Here is a 19,775-nt window from a genome sequence, read left to right on the forward strand (position 1 = left end):
CCAATTTAGCTAGATCAAAGTTGGCCACATTTTCACCTGTAATGCTGACATGCTTGACAAAACCATGGCCGATAATTCAAACTCTGTTACCCTCTTATTATTAATGAATGGAACATTTCTCAAGCAATACCCAATTATCCTGAATTTATATTTTTTTAAGTTATCTTTTCTTTACCCCTGAAAAGTAGAAACATTTTCCAGCATTAATTACAACTGATCTATAACACTGACTTCAACATGAAGTAGAAACTACAGCTGATCTAAGAATGTAATACTGCAGTTATTTTCCTGAAAAAGCAATCCTGAAGTATCTATATAATAATTAGACTCTCTGCCAGGAGAAAAATGGATGACTTCTAGAAATGCTGATTAAAGCTCCTGGGACTGATAAGAACTGAGGGAATCTTTCCATTTAAAATATTTAAATAAAACCATGGCAATATGGCACGGAACATTCAAATATTAGGAAAAGCTGATATTTTGTTAAAGTCAAAATCTTAACAAAGAAAAATTATCTACAAGGAAATCATTACCACTAATGCTTTGGGTGTGGTGAGTTACAAACTACAGAAACGCTTCAAATTTCTGTGCACAATGCTGAACTAGCCCACAAAGAATTGCATTCCTGTGAGATACACAATGTGTAATTCTTCAGTGTGAACATAGCATACAACTTTGTCCCTGGAAGCTGCTTTTTCTCAAGGGCTTCATTTTATGCAGCCCCTTCCCACAGTTATTCAAGGCTTCCCTGTATCCTGCAATCTTCTCCTGTTACTCTCTTAGCACAAGAATGGGGCCACAAAAAAGTGCTTTCTAAAATTATTATTTTTACAGAAAATTTTGACAATAATCTCAGGGCTGGCTAGCCACAGGTCCTCCAGCCTTCAGAATGGCAGGCTATCCAGTTACAATTAGCAAATCATTTTAATGGATTTTAAATAGAATTACCACATCATTATTTGCCCTGCACTAATGGCTTCTGTAATAAGAGCTCATCCGAGCTCTTCAGTATCTGGACCAAAATATGAAATAAAACCTAGCTACCAAATAGGATTACAAACAAATAATGTTATTCTAGGTTTTTTGGAGCCTGGGACATTTGCAGCAATAATATTTTCTAATCTTCAGACAACTACATTCCCTTTACCTTTTAAAAGTACTTCTAAATCATCCCCATATTTTATTAATGGAAACCTTAAATTTTGCTTAACTCTAACACCCATCTCTTTTTTCTCTAGTATAAAATGGGTAGGTCATGGTAGCTCACAATCTAGCAAGTAAACTCATAGTGGTTAGTGCTACTGTTTTTTGAGTTGATTTTTTTTTAATTTTCAAATCGGAAATATAATCCCAAAAAACTGTTACTGCACACAACACAGCTGGTGTTTTCCAATTTGATTACCATAAATAACTATAAGCAGAATTAATGCTGTGTTTTGCCACATAATTCTGTCCTAATTAAATCTGCACATTCCTTCAGTTCCATTCAGTCAATTCTTCCAGACAGCTAAAGCTTGCCTCTTTCAACTTTCTTCTTCACACTCTTCCATCTGTTTCGTATCAATATTAGTCATCTTATGTTTAAATTGAAAACCATCTTCCTACTCAAGAAGCTCAGTAATATTCCAATTTTCATAGTTGCTACTGCAAAATATGGGGACAAGCTACACAAAGTCCTGGTGGTACCAAATGTATGAAACTGGACATGGCTGTCACAGAGGCACAGTGATTTTCTTCACTTAGGTAACAGCAGATTGTGAATTTGTGACAAATCATGAAATAGCCTCATATATTGGACTAAACAACTGCTTCACCGTTAGAAAGTTTTGTACATTTCATTCTTGAAGAATCTTACCAACAGCAGACTCTTCCAAATTACTTGAACTGGAGCTGCTTGAATTGTCCACTATGTCTATCTCATTGTCATTCAGAGAAAATACCTGCACATACAAATGAAAACTAAGAAAAGTTAGCAAAGAAAAGTTAGCAAAGGCTCCATGAGTGAGATAAGGACCGGGAGAAATATTTCAAGGGCAAATCAGGCGCAACTTCCGTAGCAAAATGAAGTTTATTACTAACAGGATCAGAGGAGGATAATGAGAGGTAAAATAAGTCCTTAAAACACAATTCCCTCCCCAGCCTCTCCCTCCTTCCCACTAACAGTGCAAGGAGACAAGGCATGAGGGTTTTGGTCATTTCATCACTGGGATTTTCTTCTGCTGCTCTGTGAGAGGAGTCCTTCCCCTGTGAGGTCATGGGGTCCCTCCCATGGGAGACAGTTCTCCATGAACTTCTCCATCGTGGGGCCACTCTCATGAGCAGCAGCCTTCTGCACCTGCTGCAAACATGAGTCCTTCCCATGGGCACACAGTCCTCCCAAAACTGCTGCAGCATGGGTCTCTCTTCATGGGGTGCAGTTCTCCAAGGACAGGCTGCTCCAGCCTGGAAGCCAGGGCCCTCTCTCTCCATCAGGTCTTCCACTGGATCACAGCCTCCTCCAGGCATCCACCCACTCCTCCACGGGCTGTGGGTGGATCTCTGCATCCCCTGTGGATCCCCATGGGCTGCAGAGGCACAGCTGCTTCACCATGGTCATCACCAGGGCCTGCAGAGGAATTTTGGCTCTGGCACCTGGAGCACCTCCTCCCCTCCCCTCCTTCTCCACTGACCTGGGTGTCCCCATGTTGTTTCCCTCGCATGTTCTCACCTCCTCCTCTTCTCTGACTAGAAACAAAACCTGTAACTTTATTTTGATTTTCTTTTTAAATATGTCATCACAGAGAAGTTACCAGCCTCTCTCACTGGCCCAGCTTGGGCCAGCATCATGTCCATCTTCACAGCCATCAGGATTTGCTCTGCTAAACATGGTGGAAGCTTCCAGCAGCTTCCCACAGGATCCATCTTTGTGACCCCCGCCGCTACCTAAAGCTAGGCTGCGCCAAAGCAATACAGATGTGATGCTAGAGAGACATAAAGGTTGAAATGACCAAACGCTGCTAGCATTATCAAAGCAGATCTAAGAAAACCAAAACACTGAATACAAATTATTTGCTTGTAACATTTAAGTGCTGCATCTTGTTTGCTATTTGATGCATATAAAATTCTGCCCCTGCGGTTGTCGATGTTTATCAGTTTTCTGTAATGAATAGAAATCCCCAGTCCCTGCTACTGCTTCTATTTTAATGCAACATATTTTGAAGGAAGACTTTTTATGATCTCCTATTGTTCCAAATCTTCACATATTATTTCTGTTATTTCTGTTGTGTGTAAATAAATTCATATTTTTTTTACTCCATCCTATCAAAGTAAAGCACGATAAAGGTGGACAAGAGATGAATTATATATTTATATCAGATTAAACAAATTAGTATATTTAATATTAAAGTCATTTCAGATGATAACACATTCCTAAAACTTATATTCTTACCAAATCTGCATAAGACAATTTGTCTTGTATCTAGGACAACAGTCATTCAAAGTTTTTCCCAAGAAGTATTTTGCCTTTATTAGGACACAGAGGAGTGAATGCACTAGAAAATTACTCCTCAGAAACTTCACTGTATCCCTGAGCATTGCTACATATACTACATATACTACACTGTCTACAAAATGATCTGCTTCAACTACCTCCCCATCCTTTGTTCAAGTCCCAAACCTATAACAAGCCAAGAGATGGCTTGTTAAGGTTTTCTCTTTAAATTCAGGTGGAAAAAGGTCATTTTATACTTCAGGGCTGGGCTGAGGTTATGTCCAAGATGCCACAATAGACTGCAGTGTAGCACAGCATGAAAACCACTAACGATGACTCTCAAGCTGACTTTAAGAGAGCACTCCAGTCCTGGCACACATGAACACACTTCTTGTGCCCTGAACAGTCAGTGCAAAGTTACTGAAGAGAAACAGTCCTCCTGCTCCATATCAAAGGAATCAAAGCAAAGACAGAGAAGGGTCAAACTGCATGGACATTTCAAACTCAAATCTCCTTTCAACATTTTCAGTATTGAACCTCATACTCAAAAGATTCATTGTTAACAATAACTTGTACATCAGGCGGAGTTGAGGGGGGGGAAAAAAGATCAAAAAGACATCTCATACCAACTGGTGCCAGATCCCACTGTCCCTTAAGAAAGGAAACCTGTTTGAGATGTCTGAATGGAATTCCATAGACCTCAGCCTGAAAATAATGGACAGACCTACTAGAGAAACTCTTAAAATATCAGCGGAACACATCCTAAAGTGTTAAAGCAGTTATGCAAACTGTAAAGCTATAACCTGTCCAGAAAAAAAAATCTGGCCCATTGACAAAGCACTTGAACACAGAAAACTATAGTATTTCATTACTAATCTGAGAATAATAAATAAATTTGCTGTGATATGTTTTACTCCACCTAGAAAATAGCTAATAATTTTTAAAAGGGATATTATGTACTGCTTTTTCTCTTTTTAGTAAGACACTGGCTGATTTAGAAGAACAAAAGCACCCTGGCTAGAAGAGGATGGAAGGCAAATTCAATGTCACTTTTGCTCACTATAGCAGAGGGACCAAAATGGCCTACATAAGGATACAAGGTTATAAATAACATAATTTTTTTGTAAGTTCATGGAGAAAAGTGTACTCCAACACATTGAAACAATCACTTTCATATGCCTTGAAGTCTCAGAGAGGCTTCTTTCAGATAAGGAGAAAGACAGATGCTTATCTGTCTATGAAACTGGAATATTCAAAATATCCCAAACATTGAAAAAGGAATTCAGTTGATACTTATTCATTTGAACTGTGCTCATACCTACACTTGATTCTAGAGTCCAGTATTTTACAAATTTCTCTGGAGGCTCCATCAGTTGATACAGTGTATTTTCACATTTTCCTTATAAACTAGTACCTCCGTTTCCCAATTCATCAGATAAATTGTTGAAACAAATTCTGCCTTCTTGTATAAAGAACACAGCTGAAAAGGAAAGCTAAGGAGAAAGTCGCCCACAAAAAAGTGTTCAAATTATGAACCAATTAAACATTTTTTTTCCAGCATTTATCTACCATTATTACTGAGCAAAAGCATCTCTGGAAATTTGTGTCCCAGCCATGAGGAAAACTTCTGTATTCATTCAGATCCTGTATACTTTCCCTATCTCTTCATTGGTAACCATCAACACTAAAATTGAGATATACTTTGATTTTGGAAAAGTGAAACCTGAATTGCTGCTTTTGACTTGCAACAAGAATCTAAAAGCTATTAGGAAAAGAAAGGAAAATGTAGGTTGAAATAAAATAAAGATACTGATCTTTTATTTAGCTCTGTTTTGTTATACTGCTGTCCAGAATAATTAACTTTTCTGTCTTCATGAAATATAGAGCTCTCTAGTGGCATTTGCAAAGAGCATTTAATTAATCTTCTTTATTAGAGACATTTACAATTACAGCATTATGCTAGTCAATTGAATTTCTATTAAAAAAAGAAAAACAAAAACAAGAACAAACTACAACCTATTTCCACTGGCAAACTACCAATAAAAAAAGTAATATATAACATGAAATTGACAGGGGAAAAACCAGGCTAAACCAATATATCTTTTTCAGTAAGATAGTAATAGCTCCTGTGCATTAGGAACAAGAAGTAGATGTTACATATGTGGGTTTTAGCACGGTTTTTGACAATGTTTTTCATAAGTTCCTAGAATAAAGCTAGGAAGTGTGAGCTAGACAAAATCACGACCAGTTGGCTGAATAATTGACCATAAAACTGTACTCAACCTGGTAACTGATTTGAGTGTTTGCTAAACTGAAAATGGGGAGTGAGCACAATTTATCAGGCTCCTTTTTGACCTTGTTCCAAAAGCACTGAATGTTGTCACTGAATTACAGTGACAATCTGCATAATGGATAGGCAGAGTGCCTATTAGAAGTACCCGGACTGTGATCCATTCATATTGTGTATCACACTGCAGCACATACATCACACACAGAGCTGTGCCAATCAAAGTGACAGCTAGTGTCAAAGGAAGTTTGAGAAACTGGACAAACTAAAAGAACTGATGTAGTTTAAGTAGGGAAAATGCAAAGTTCTGAGAGCAAGAAGAAACAACCATACAACTGCACAGACTAGAGAAGCTCTGCATTAAAAGACATGGGGAGTTCACTGGATCAGAAACTGATTATACTACAATACCATACTGTTCTGAAAAGGTAGACATCATACTGGGATATATAAAAAGAGACTAATTCTGAAAATTTTGTATTCTTTCTACTTTGTACCAAGAAGATTCTCAGTTGGAGTAATTAGGTCCAGTTTTGATCACTACACTTAAAATCATGTCAATCTTACTTCTTAAGTCATGTTCTGTAGACTTCTGATTATTCTCATTTCTTTCCTTCTCTTTCTCCACTTTTTTTATCATTCAGCTCAAATAAAATTAAAAAAAAAAATAAAAAAAAACCTGGGGGGGGATACAACATAAGAGAAAAACCATATATAACTTTTACATACTTCCACTGTGGGGAGGAAATTTTCAGTAATTAAGTGTTAAACTATTGCATCTATCTGGGATCCTGCAGAGAGAAATATGGGTTCATATTTCACTGTGTAACAGGTTTGAATGCACACAGCAAACAGCTTTTGGGGATATTCTGGACTCAGTGCTATCAGAGTCCTTATATGACACTTTAGATTGGGTCTGAAAATTCCAAGTGCCATATACATCCCACAGGTGCACAGGCATAAGTCAATCTAATGTCTCCTGGAAACGAGATGTACATGAAGTCTAAACCCTTTCAAGCAAAGGTCAAAATTTTCTGCAAGCAACAGACTAAATGCAGATTTTATCTTCATATGAAAAAAAAAATACTTAATCAGACATATGACTGTTGACTGTAAAGACAGTATTTGCATTTCTGCTGTTTCCAAACTGTTTCTATAACATGACATTTTTAAGACTGACTGGTCAAATACCTGTCAGGAGTGACAGGTAGCTCTAAAGCTTGGAAGTGAACAAGATAATCTTTAACAACTCTTCCTCCCTTACATTCTGCAATTCTATTAAAAAGCTTTGACGCACTAACAAATTAAACATTCAGCAATTATAAAAAAATTATACCTTCAAAACAGTTTTTGTATTGTCGCTTTATTCTCCAAAGTTAAATAGTATCAATTTTAAAAGGTTCCTTTTTTTTTAATCACACCAACATTTTTAAAATTTAGGCATAAGTACTAGTACCTGCTCCTTAATTAGCAGAACAGAATGGTGTTACAATGGAGTGAAAGGTGGAAGAATTAGAAAACAATTTGTGGAAGTCTTCATGACATTCCTGAGTCCTCGCTCATTTCCAAAGGTTTATGTATGCAGCAGAGCATGGTCATGATCATCCACGTTTTTATTTTATAAAAATTTAACAAGTTTCAGTGATAATTTTAGCAAAAATATTTTAATCTTCTATATTGACCGTATTTCTGAAAAATTAATAACCTGTTGCCTGTCAAGTGTTTTAAACTCAAGTATACTCATTGCTTTAACAAACACCAAAACAACTGCTGCACACACACACGGTTTTAAGAAAGAACTCTCTTATGCACTGAATGGCACAAAATCTATTTCTAAACACAAAGGAAATTAAAATGAACATTAATCCAATCTTTATGTCTTTTTCTGAGTTAACAAAAAAACTTGATTAATTCAAATTGAATTGCTAATTAAGTACTACTTTGTAATGCATGTGGTGGTGCTTAGAAACTGACACGATTATTAGCACAACAATTGCCAGCAGAGCAGAACTGAATTTAGACGTGGGGAAAAATGACTGGGTGAAAAAACAGTTAAATTATGTTGTGTTTCTTGGTCCTTCATATAGCTATGATCCTCAAAAATACAAAATACAATCAACTCATAATCATCTAGATGTGGAGTATGAAGGTTTATGTCAGAGATAAAGGTCAGGAAACTGCATCAGCCATTTCAAGTTCGGTCAGGTTCTTTAGTTTAAATTTAGTCATTTACATATAGTTTGAAAACAGCTACACTGCTTCATTTACTATTTTCAGCCAACAAAGAGTTGAGGAGCCTCTGCAGGAGAGATAGTCAGACTTCCTAGCATGGGCTGTAGCCAAGCTGCCTGCAGGAAGAATAATCAGAGTATGTTTTCTGTCAGCACCAACCTAGTCCAGTAGCATGGCAGCTTGATACCTACAGACCTAGCCTGGGAGGGCCAGTGCTGACCTGCAGCTAAAAATCCTATCTAGATGAAAGATGCCTCACTGTGGTCTATATACCAGATTGCTGGGTTAGGCAAAGACCAGTCCAAGTGTGAAAACAGGAAAATGCAGAGAGCAGCCTTGCTAATTGGCATTCTCATGCATTTGAACACTAGGACAAAGCACTCAGCTAAGGGCAACCTAAATGAACCTGCTCAAACCAAGCACAGTTAATGAATTCTGACTCCCTCTTAGCCCCAGCTAACATGGAATGGGGAGACACTCCATAGATCAGACTACACTCAGAAAAATATATTGGACCTATTTTTCCCATTATCTAAGTATCATCGTCCCCCATTACTCTAAGCAACTGGGAACTCATTCTGAATACACGGATTTGCATATATGAATTTAAAATGAAATGGGTATTCTAGCAACATTATTGATACAAAAATTAAAATAAGCCTAAATTCCCAAAGAATACAGAAAAGCATAGAGAAAGAATGTGACAGAATATATGAGCCTTATGCACAGATCAGAACTACAGAAACCAAGAAAAGGAAGCTGTTCTGACCATCCAGGTAGTCTACCATGTCTGCCCATTTTTAATATATTCTCAGAGTAGCAGACGGTATAAAAGGTTCATGTTTCTAGCTGATGGACTCCAATTATAAAACTTACCCTTTCCTCTACCACATTCAAAAGACAGGACTGAACAGAATATTCATCATTCTATATTGTTTTAGGTATATGTATATTTTACATTTAAAAATGTGACAATGAGAGAAAAGTTGAAAACCTGTTAGGATATATACAGTAAATGAAACAATAATGGATGATGCCCATGTAATGAAATGCATGTTTCCAAAGTAATAAAAATTACTTATTTTCACTGTTTTCTAAACAGACAAAACCAATTTTTCAAATCTTTATACTTCAAAAGGCAATCAAATCATTGTTTGGCTATACACTTATCTCTTCAAAGGAAAATATTAGAAAGACAATTCATTAGTTAGATCAACTACTGTTTTGAGACTTATCCTTGCCTTGGAACACAGAAAATTCAAATTTGCTACTGGTCTGTTTGGTGACCTTACACAAACTACCTTTTTCCTTTCCACCTCTTCCTGCCCAGAGCATGAAAATATAATATTGATCAACTTGAAATGAAAGTTGCAACATGAATTATTAATGTTAACGAGAAAGAATTATTGCCATTATTCTTACTTGTTTGGGTCTTCTGTACCATGTGTTATGTCAGCAACCTTAACCTTTCAGAACTGGACACACAAGCTCTATCAAACACCTGTCACCCCTATATCTGTTTCTGCTCTAACATAAACAGTTTCTGTGGAAAACTAGGAAATATAAGAATTTGTGCAGGGAGCTGATGACGATTCTTTTTATTGGGATTATTTTCAAGCATGGATTTTATGCTTTCCTTACCACACAAGGAAACTAACTGACTTAACTGCCTTTCAACTGCCTATTTTCCAGCTACCAAACTGTAGTTTTAAACTACTTATAAAACAAATTCCATTCTGGCTCCAAAATATCTCTGTTCTTCAGTTCCATATACAAGGACAGAGAGTACAGTCCTAATTTCAGAAACATTCACAATATAACAAAACTGGGATGAAAAAAGAGGCCAAAAGTACATTACAGTAGAGAAAGCATATAAGCTAGCTGGCTTCAACAAAACATTGAACTACATGGCAGAAACACCAAATTCTCTGACACCATGGAAAAATGACAAATTACTTGGGTGTGGACTCGCTGGGGCCTTGACTAAGATAAATTAGGCTGTCTACATCTCACAGAGCTTTTATTTCAGGAGCAGCTGCTTGAAATTCTTCCAAGCCCTTTTAGTCAGAACATTGCCTTTTTTTTTTTTTCAAAAGGCAAACTTTTCAGGAATAATTATTCTCTTTATTAGAAACCCTTCAACTTTATAAAGTTTTCCTAAATACCAGGAAGAAAGAAACGACATGGCTCCTTCTGTTTCTAAGCCCTGTAACATGCCTCTGAAATTTGAAAGATCCTAGCCTGATTTATTCTTATTTATAACAATTTGCAACATTGGGTCTCATTACTAAGCCATATTCCCCTCCATTTCTTCAGTGTTCTGGGTCTTTGTCAGAATCTCTTGTTCTTTTAATATGCATCAAAAAATATCAATTGGAACTAGAACTTCAATGTTTCCTCCTTGAGAAAACTAGCCATTATTGCCTAAAACACACAGGCAGTTTTGTAGATAGGTGTATTTTCCAAGTATTTATACAAAACACAAGTATTCTAACTTCTATGTAAAACTATCCATTCTACCATATCTCACAAATATCCAGAGAGGGAATTCATTTCTCAAAGACACAATAACTGCATCAAAATCCCAAATCTAGCATCTTTACATCTATAGCACATTTTTTTTGCAAATTTCATCACAGTTATGCAAGAGAATGACTATATCAAGGTACAAAAGATAATGGCATACAACAAGCTTCCAAATCTGTAGGTTAAGAAAAATTAAATGAAAAACACATGGGAAAAGTTGCTAACAGTATCTTAACTTACAAATCCTACTCTGTATCTTCCTTTCAAACCAATATCTCTTACATTTTAAAAGGCAGTGGTTTGTTACAGTTTGCTGGCAGGTTTTGGCATTCTTTTTTTTTGAAAAAAATGGTGTAATATAAATAATGATCTTAGACTGATAGGTCAAAAAACTCCTGAAAAAAATATTAACCATTGATACAAGTTACTTATTTTTGAAAGGTGAAAACTAGAATGTTTGGTACCAAGTGTTCTAGAAAACCATTTTCCTACACAGAGGTTCTTTGTACAAGCCACTGAGCCCTGACAAAAAGAATCTAAGAGATGTAATATTTCAACAGACAAGAGTGGCTGTGTAAATTATAACTTTATACTGGAATTATTATAACAATTTTCAAAGAGCAATTTTGCTACACAAAAATATTTTTCTTGTATTTTTTAAATTAATTCTCTGAGATTATATATGGTAGGTAAACTACAGATGTTTTTCATGAAGGATGCTTAAAACACAGCCTGAAGCAAATGGAAGAACTGTAAGTATTTCTACAGAACTGTATCAGACAGTTAGAAAACATGAACAAATACCTTATCAGCATCACTAGTCTGTATTTTGCAATCTGTAATTAAAAATTTTATTCTTGTAGGTTTCATTTTCTAGGTGTCATCGTTTATGAATCATACACAAGATTATCAACTTGTTCCACCCTAATCAAGCGTATATTCTCTTATTCACAAACCACTCACAAATGTGCCATAATAATTAAATGTTATCAGATATTATCAAAACTTGGAGGTGAGAACCTCCATAACAATGCCATTTTCCAACACAGAATGACATTGGGTTTTAAGATACTGTCATTTTTCCTGCATAAGAACATCCAAAAAAATTAATGAATACCTTGTTAAAAATAAATTAAAGAGCTTGCATGGAAAAATGATACAGAAGGATGTGTCTTTTAATTTTGATTCATTTTCGGCTTTGCTGCAACTTATTTTCTCAGATATGGCAAATAACAATAACAAAAAATAAAGCTAATACATGTACTTACTTGTGATAAAATGAGAAGTTGATGGTGATAAGTTACTGCATTTCAATTGGCCTCCATGAAGTACCACTGGGTTTGTCTCCTCTCCCAATGCAGTTTCTTCCCCAGCATGAGATGAGAGGTGGATAAAAATTCCAGATGTTTCATCATCACATCAGTCAACAGTGAGCTGACTTCTACCATGTCTGGACGTGCCTCTGCATCAGGAGTCAAGCAGCCACAGGAAGAACATTCTCTATTTATTTGTTTCTTTTCCACCACTGAATTTCTGCCCTGGTATTTATGGAGTAATGCCAGCCAGCACTGCTCCCTCATGCTGCCTGGGACAGTTTGAGGCTGGGCAGCTTTGGTGCTGCCACACCAGAGCACAGCCTCCAGCATCAGCTGGAACAATTATCCTTGACACTGACCCAACAGAACGGCTGCTGGGAACTGTGGCTGTGCACTCCCAGACACACTCAGGAGTGCCTGGGGCCTTCTCCTGGGATGGGGGAGATGGAGTCAACCTTGGGGGATTGGGTCAGTACTATTTAATGTCTTTATTAATGACCTAGATCATGGGAGAGAGTGCATTTTCCAGAGGTTTGTGAACAATGAATTGCAGGGATACATGGGCAGCTGTCAGAGGGACCTGGACCACCTGTTCTCAGATCTGATTGCAACCTGCATAATGGGAAGAAGGCCTGGCCAGATCCTTCTCAGGGATGCACAGTGTTAGAGCAAGAGGCAAGAGACCTAAGTTAAACCACAGGGAAGTCTGGATAGATCCAAAACTTGTTATTATTATTATTACTATTACTTTTAATCACAAAGGCAGACAAACACTACAGAGGAGCCCAGAGAAGTTGTGGAATCTCCATCCTTCAATACAAAACTGACACAGACAAAACCCTGAGCGGTGAGCAACCAGATCTAATTGTATCTCCATTGAGCAGGATGGACTACACTCTTCCAGGGGTCCCTTCCAATCTAAAATACTTTAACAGATCTATGTTAAAGGTACCCCCAGTAATGGTAATAATATATTATTAGGTCTATTTTTAAATCCCCAAAATATTTTCTGCAGTGTATGCAGTGTAGGACAGGAAAGCTGCTGGGGACAGTCGTGCATATACTAAAAAGTGTCTTAAATCTCTTAACTCCAATGAATCTGGTCATGTACTATGATTTCCTTGCATAGGACCATTAATCTGCTAACACAAACATATAACCCAACACTCTTCTTCAAAGAAAATGTCATAGAATGACTTATGATTTCTAAAGCAGTTCTTTCTAAGTAAAATACAACTGACATGCACAGTAGCACTTTTGAAAATGCTTCACAGTGCTTGAACTTCCTGATTTTAATATTTTTGTTTAAATTTTCTTAAATGTGTTGATTAATTTCACTAATTTTCATAATTTAAAAAATATTTTTATTTTAAGTTTTTTATTTCTTTGAAAGAGGTTCAAGTTTTCACCCTTAAAAAATACTTGGGGTTGGGGCTTCCTTTTGATTTTTTATTTTAATTCACTGAAACTGGGCAAAAGTTCCAAGACCAAAGGGAGCTAGAAGAGATTTTTAATAGGCCCTGCATCCATTTCCATGCATAGTAATTCCTGTAATTATTTACAGGAAAAATTATTTATTACTAAAAAATATTTATGACTAAACATCAAGTAGGTTGATGTTCAACTCTGAAGGAATTTGTTGGCTATGATTCCAGAACAGAATCCATATACTTTGGAATTTGATGGCTATGATTCCAGAGTAGAATCCACAGCCATACATTCTTTAGTAGCTTAAAGCAATAAAACTATTTTAATTGCCTGTTTTAATAACAATACTAAAGAATAGTAATGATAACACTAAATGAAAATTTACAGTTGCAACAAGAAGCTTTCAATATTTCTTCAAATCATTATCAAGAAATTATTTTTTTACTTCCAACATTCATCTTTGAAATGTGTTCTGTTTTAGTCATTTGAAAATAACATCTTTTCTGTTAATGTTTTCTCATCTATATAGCTAAAATCTCATTATTACTGCTTTTCTTTAATGTTTTCATTCTTTCTAAATAGCTCACAAAGCATAAGCAAAAACCTAAACATAACAAATGATTTAAGACTTAACCTATAGTAAGAGATATTATTTAAAAAATAGCCCCCCAAAAATTAACAATAACAAAAAAAAACCACTTAATGCCTCCCACTGTTAGTAAAATACGTAGAAAAATTCTTGTGTAAAGATTTTAATATTTTCATTAAAATTCATTTCAGAATCTCTTCAACTTAAATGTTAGTTCTATTAGCTCCTGTACTCTCCATTGTTGTCCTTTATCCACAAGGTCTTTAAGTAACAGAAACCTTTCTGTACACTAAAACATACTGTAAAAACCTTAGTTTATAACATACTATAAAAACCTTAGTTTATAACCTTACACAAACGTTCTTTGTAATGTGCTTTTTAGAGACAGAATTGAATATCTGAATGAAAAAGTATAAGCATTTTTGTACTAAGTAGGTTTTTTTTTTTTCTAAGATGGAAAAATCAAGGGAGCTAACTAAATCTCTAATTCACTCTATACTTTGTCTTACACATTACATTATCTCCAGGAAAATATAAACATAGCTAAGAAATTTGTGATGAGTGAGTGTAGCAAGTACAGGCTTATCTTTTCCTCCATTGCTTCATTACCTCTGCTGCTGTGCTAACAGAATTATAAGGTAATGAAAGACATATTTCTATCAGTCAAATAAACAGAAAAAATTATGAATATGGTCATACAGTGATCTGTAAATAACATATTCTGATGGGGTTATTTGCTTGACCACAACCTGCATTTGAAAATTACTCAGATTCTGGATTTTTATTGGGAAAAAAATCATGTGCAGAGAATTAAGTACAGCACTGATACCGTTAAATGTAAATTTCAGTACTGAATATAAAGCCTATACTGGCTAAATGAATGCCCTGATTATACTGGTATGAGTTTTCCAGTTGCATGTGTGCAGCGATATTTTATATGTTATTATTGGTCTAAGGAGATAGCTCTGTTTTTCTTTAAATCCAAAGATATTTCCTATTCAGAGACAAATACTGGCAGTTGCTTAAGTCTGCAAACTGTCACATTATCTCTGCTGGAAGCATACAAAACAAAAACATCTTTACAGCAGGATGTCGAAATAAAATGAGTAATTACCTCTTAATGGTAAATGAGACTTTTTCAGAGTACAGTCCTTCTGGCACAGGTTCATACACAGCCCCTACTATCTGAAAAATAAAAAAAAAAATCTACAGTTTGTTGAAGAAAAATACTCCAGTATTTATTTCAGCATCCAACATGATAAGTGTTGTCCCTTTAAACTACCTGATGAGCATTACATCACCAGCTCTAACTTGCAGAACAACTTAGATGCAGACTGTCTCTTTCAGTCAGGTATCCACATTAGTGTACTTACTGTAGGTTAAAGTGCTACAATATTGAACATTTATAAGCAATTTTTGCAATTAGAATGGTAAGATAGCAATTCATACAATGATAAACACTTGTGCTTGTTCACAAGCCACACACATTAGAGCTGAGAGCAGTTTATGTATCAATAATCTTAAATATAAATTCTCTTGGATCATGACAACACATGCAGAAATAACTGGGAGGTTGATCTGGAAAATGTGGATACCTCAGTTGCCAAGGAGGGCACATTGGTGCTGTAAACTGGTGGGCCCAGAATGGCCATCTGTTCAAGGATGCATCCTGCAGCCCAGACATCAGCCTTGTCTCCACACAGCTCACCCTTTACAACTTCAGGACTAGGGAGAAAGCAATGCAAGCCGCAAGTGTTTTATTAATTCCCCTAGAAGTGGGCTTATTTTCTTTTAAAAAGCAAAAACAACAACAAAATAAACACAACAAAAAAAACACCCAACTCACCCTATATTTAGTTACTCACTACAACATAATTACACACACAATTACATTCAAAAGGTTGCATATGCGTCATTTACCAGCCAAATTCTTTAAGGGGAAGTACAGTAAATAGATTTTCAAATTCTGCTGCACTTTTTCTCACAACACTGGGGGTTTACGTTTTGTTCACTTGTCCTTTCCACTCACACTGTCTTTGGACTTACCGGACATGAACTACAGCATTTAGAACAAGTTTACAATGATGATATTTCAGTAAAACAGACTAGAGAACAGATAAGTATGGCACCTCATCTCATAATCCAGATATCAGAAAGATTTGATACAACTCCTGTATTTAGAATGATAGTGGATACAGTTTTGCTATTAATGTAAGTAAATGAACTTGACTCATTGTATCATTTTCATCCTCTTAAAACAACTGTAATGCATTCCTTGTGAGGATGCAACATGCACACTCAGCAGGCAGCCAAATGATAATACAAAAAACATTGTAAAGACACATTTAAAGAAAATGGAAGAAGGCAGTAACTTCAATTTTGATGCAGTACAAAACAGCATTTACTTCCTTTGTTTAATTTCCTCAGTGCTTTTTATGAACCTGGATGATAACAATTTACACTAGTCAGTGTATTCTGATGTTGGAGTTCAAGTCTTAGCAGCAAGTAAAGATCATATCATAGAATGTGTTTGGCTTTTTTCATTCAGAGATATAGAAAAATACTCTAATCTGTAAAATCAACTTGAAAACCAACTTGTTTACTTTTTCCCTTCAGATTAGAATTTGGAGCCACTTTTTCTTCATAATTATAGTACTGATATCTTTGGTAAAATGTCTTATTTTAATGCTCAGAGGTACTGTGTAAATTCAATTAGTGATGCTAGAGAATATCCTGCTGCTATATACAAAATGCAGATTTTTAAAAATATATGGGATGAGGTCCCTAGACAAAAGATAAGATTAATTACGTGAACTTTAAAATAGAAAGTCAGAAGAGAGGTCACAGTGCAGGGAAGTGAGAGGGACTGACAGGGTCACACTCTTCTGATAAAATTATCAAGCAAGATACAGATTATTGGGTCAAATCTAATAAGCAATTTTCTTTGAATCTCGCTGCTGCTGTTACATAACTACAGAGTGGGTACTGAATATTGTTTTAGGACATATTAGTATTTCTGTGATCACACTGCCTGTGACACTAGTTCATTAGATGTCTTTGTGAAAATTTCCTTTCTGTGTATTAAAAGTGTCTACTAGCAAATATTAATACTGCAACTTATCATATAGATGGTGAGCTCAATAAGGCAAAGCACCTATCTTAGTCAAGTTCTAAGAATGCTCCTGATTAGAAAAAAATATCTGAATTGAATTTTAGTCTTTTGTTCTAAGGATAATTTTCATCCACAGAGAGATCAAGTTAAAAAATATTATTTTACATTACTAAATTATATTAAAATACCAAACTGAGATTATTCAAGCCAAATTTATGTAACAATGCAGAAAGCTGTGCAGCAGCCACAGAAAGAATAAGCTGAATACAATTGAGAGAGAAACAAAGACAACCATGACCTAGCCTACAGCATCTTGATTCCTGAAGATTTGTCCACGCAAAATTCTTGCCTGATGTCCAGAGCAAACAGCAGCCCACCAGCTGGTGACTTGGAAAAATCATACTGTGATTTGGAAATCATAGAAAGAATACAGTGCTGACAGGGTTATAGTTTTAGCATAGTTTCACACAAATGCACAGTAGCTGAAAGTTAATGAAGTCATTTGTTCTGTTTATTCATGCTGAAAGATTTCTTGTTCTAAATGCTCATCTAATTCCTCTTTTTTTTTTTTTTAATCAAAGGGACTTGTAGCAGAATAGTGTTTCTTTTCTTCCAGAACGAATGTCTTAGTCAGAAACCTCAGATATTGAGAACATTAGGATGACCAATACCTTAAAAAATACTGTCTCCTGCTTAAGAAGTACTTTAAATTACTGAAGCAATGTTTATTTAATGTGACCATGAAAGTTTTACAGAGAATATAAATCCCTTACTTATACGATGCTATGCTTTTGTAGCTCATTAGTTCTGTAATTTAGATTTTTAAATAGGATTTTCAAATATTATTTATTTACTTTTCTGGGGATGTAGTAAAACCCATCACCATGTTCTACAGGCTTAGCTCACCATCTGCTAGTTAGAAATGTGGGTGGGGTACAGTAGTTGTTGATTAGCAAAACAGTTCTGCAGCCAATTTGCATGTTTTGGATCCCCAGTGGCAGGGATGCCAAGCAGAGAAAGTACCCAGTTCTTGTTCCTGTACACTGCCACCCACCAACAGGAGCGTGGTGGGAGTACATATGGTTTGCCTAACTCAGATGACAAATGTGTATAAACTGTCACTGCCTGGTCAAGACCAGAACGGATATGTGGAACCAGTCTTACTCACAAACACTGAGAATTTAGGCATTAGTATGACTTTTTTATAATTATTATTTGTAAAGGCAGTACTCATCCTTTAACTTTTAGCTGAAGATAACTCAGTTGACTGAAATCAGACAGCAGTACTAATTAAATTTTTAGCAAACAGAAGCCTACATCATAAAATGCATTCAAAACAGAATACAGAAAGGGGAAGCCCCTAAGAGATTATAAAGATTTTAATTTCCATTGCTCCAGGGGCTGAGCTTACTGCCACTAAGCAGCAGAGCTGATGCTATTAGCCACAGCTACAAGAAGTGGCAGCATGTAATTCTTACAGCTAACGTATTCAAGATAACAGCTCTAAGATATTTTTCATCTAAGATATTTTTCATCTAATAGCTCAAGAAAATTTTCATCTAAGTTTGCAAATCACTGTTGATTTCCAACTTACATATTCAATCTGAAAAAGCTTACTCCAGCATCATTATATTAAATATAAGGGAGTCCTTCACTAAACAAATGTCCATTGCAAATGCAAGACTAAATTCTTTTAAATGAAAGACAGAATTATATCCCCAGAATAACCATGCAAATTCTCAGCATCCTTTAACAGACAATTTTATAATTTTTTCTCAGAAAGGTCAACATACTACCACTGCTTTCATTCTTAATAATAGAATCATCCATGACCATGGCTTCAAAAATGAGCCACTGCTTAATCCAAATAGTTGTTTTTCCTTCTGAACTTCTTTTTACAAAATTAAGAAGCTATTCTAAATACAGAAGAGGTTTCCCATACTATACCACATTTATAATTAGGAGATTTTTTAAAAAAGAAACAATAATAAACAAATCTTGTCAGTACAGTGCTACTTGTAAAACATCAAACACATCAGCACATTTAACCAAATAACCTCTACATGGCCTTGGAGATAGTTTTGCCATCAAGCTTTCATTTATAATTTTGCTTACTGATGTTATTTTACCATTATTTTTCTTTAATAACACTTTTAAGAGAGATTTAAACAGACTGTATCTGAGTCTGCTACATTTGCACTACCACACAGCTATATGAAAGATTACTATCCTCACTAGATTAGCTCGTGTCCACATTAGTTATTAGTGGACAGAAGTGCCAAAATTAAAAAAGAAGTCCTGAATTTGGAGAGGAAGGAAAAGAGGAGATGAGGGAATGATGTTTCCAAAACAGCATTAATTTTCTAGAGCCTTTGAAACTTCTAAAGAATGTTATTAATACTTTCAGGCTGACTTTACGTGGGACACAGCCAGTGAAGATTTCCCGAGCTGCACAGAACTTCAAAGAGCCACTCATGACTTATCTTAGTGCAGTGTTCACTGGTGCTTCCAACAGGTGTAGGAACACACTGGCATGTGGCATCCCGCAGTAGGAGGAGCACTTTTAAATGAGACTTGGTTTCAACTGGACAGTTAGGAATGAATGAAAACAGCAGTGATCCTTCAAGACTGACTCTCAGAGAAGGTGGTGGTTACAATGAAAGGCTAAACAAAGAATCATCTGCCAGTGCTGAGGATTTTAACAATGACAGTTATTGCTTTTAACATAACTCCAGTTCATTACTTAAACTTTGATGGAGAATTCCAGCAGTAGGTATTAGCTATACAAACACTCATGCCTAGAAACCCTATCTATT

General features: G+C 35.7%; 1 protein-coding gene across 1 annotated transcript in view; it reads right to left on the reverse strand.

The window, feature by feature from the left end:
- Window positions 1-19,775, reverse strand: part of NEK10 (NIMA related kinase 10) — a 77,506-nt gene that overhangs the window by 17,026 nt on the left and 40,705 nt on the right. The window contains 4 exon segments of the mRNA XM_054274059.1: window positions 1,860-1,940; window positions 11,783-12,014; window positions 14,962-15,032; window positions 15,443-15,572. Of these exon segments, the coding sequence (XP_054130034.1) occupies window positions 1,860-1,940; window positions 11,783-12,014; window positions 14,962-15,032; window positions 15,443-15,572 (514 nt within the window).

This window comes from Melozone crissalis, unplaced genomic scaffold (genome assembly GCF_028551555.1).
Source record: "Melozone crissalis strain CALT ecotype California unplaced genomic scaffold, PUWL_Pcris_2 ptg000016l_1, whole genome shotgun sequence".
In the NCBI taxonomy this organism is placed as follows: Eukaryota; Metazoa; Chordata; class Aves; order Passeriformes; family Passerellidae; genus Melozone; species Melozone crissalis.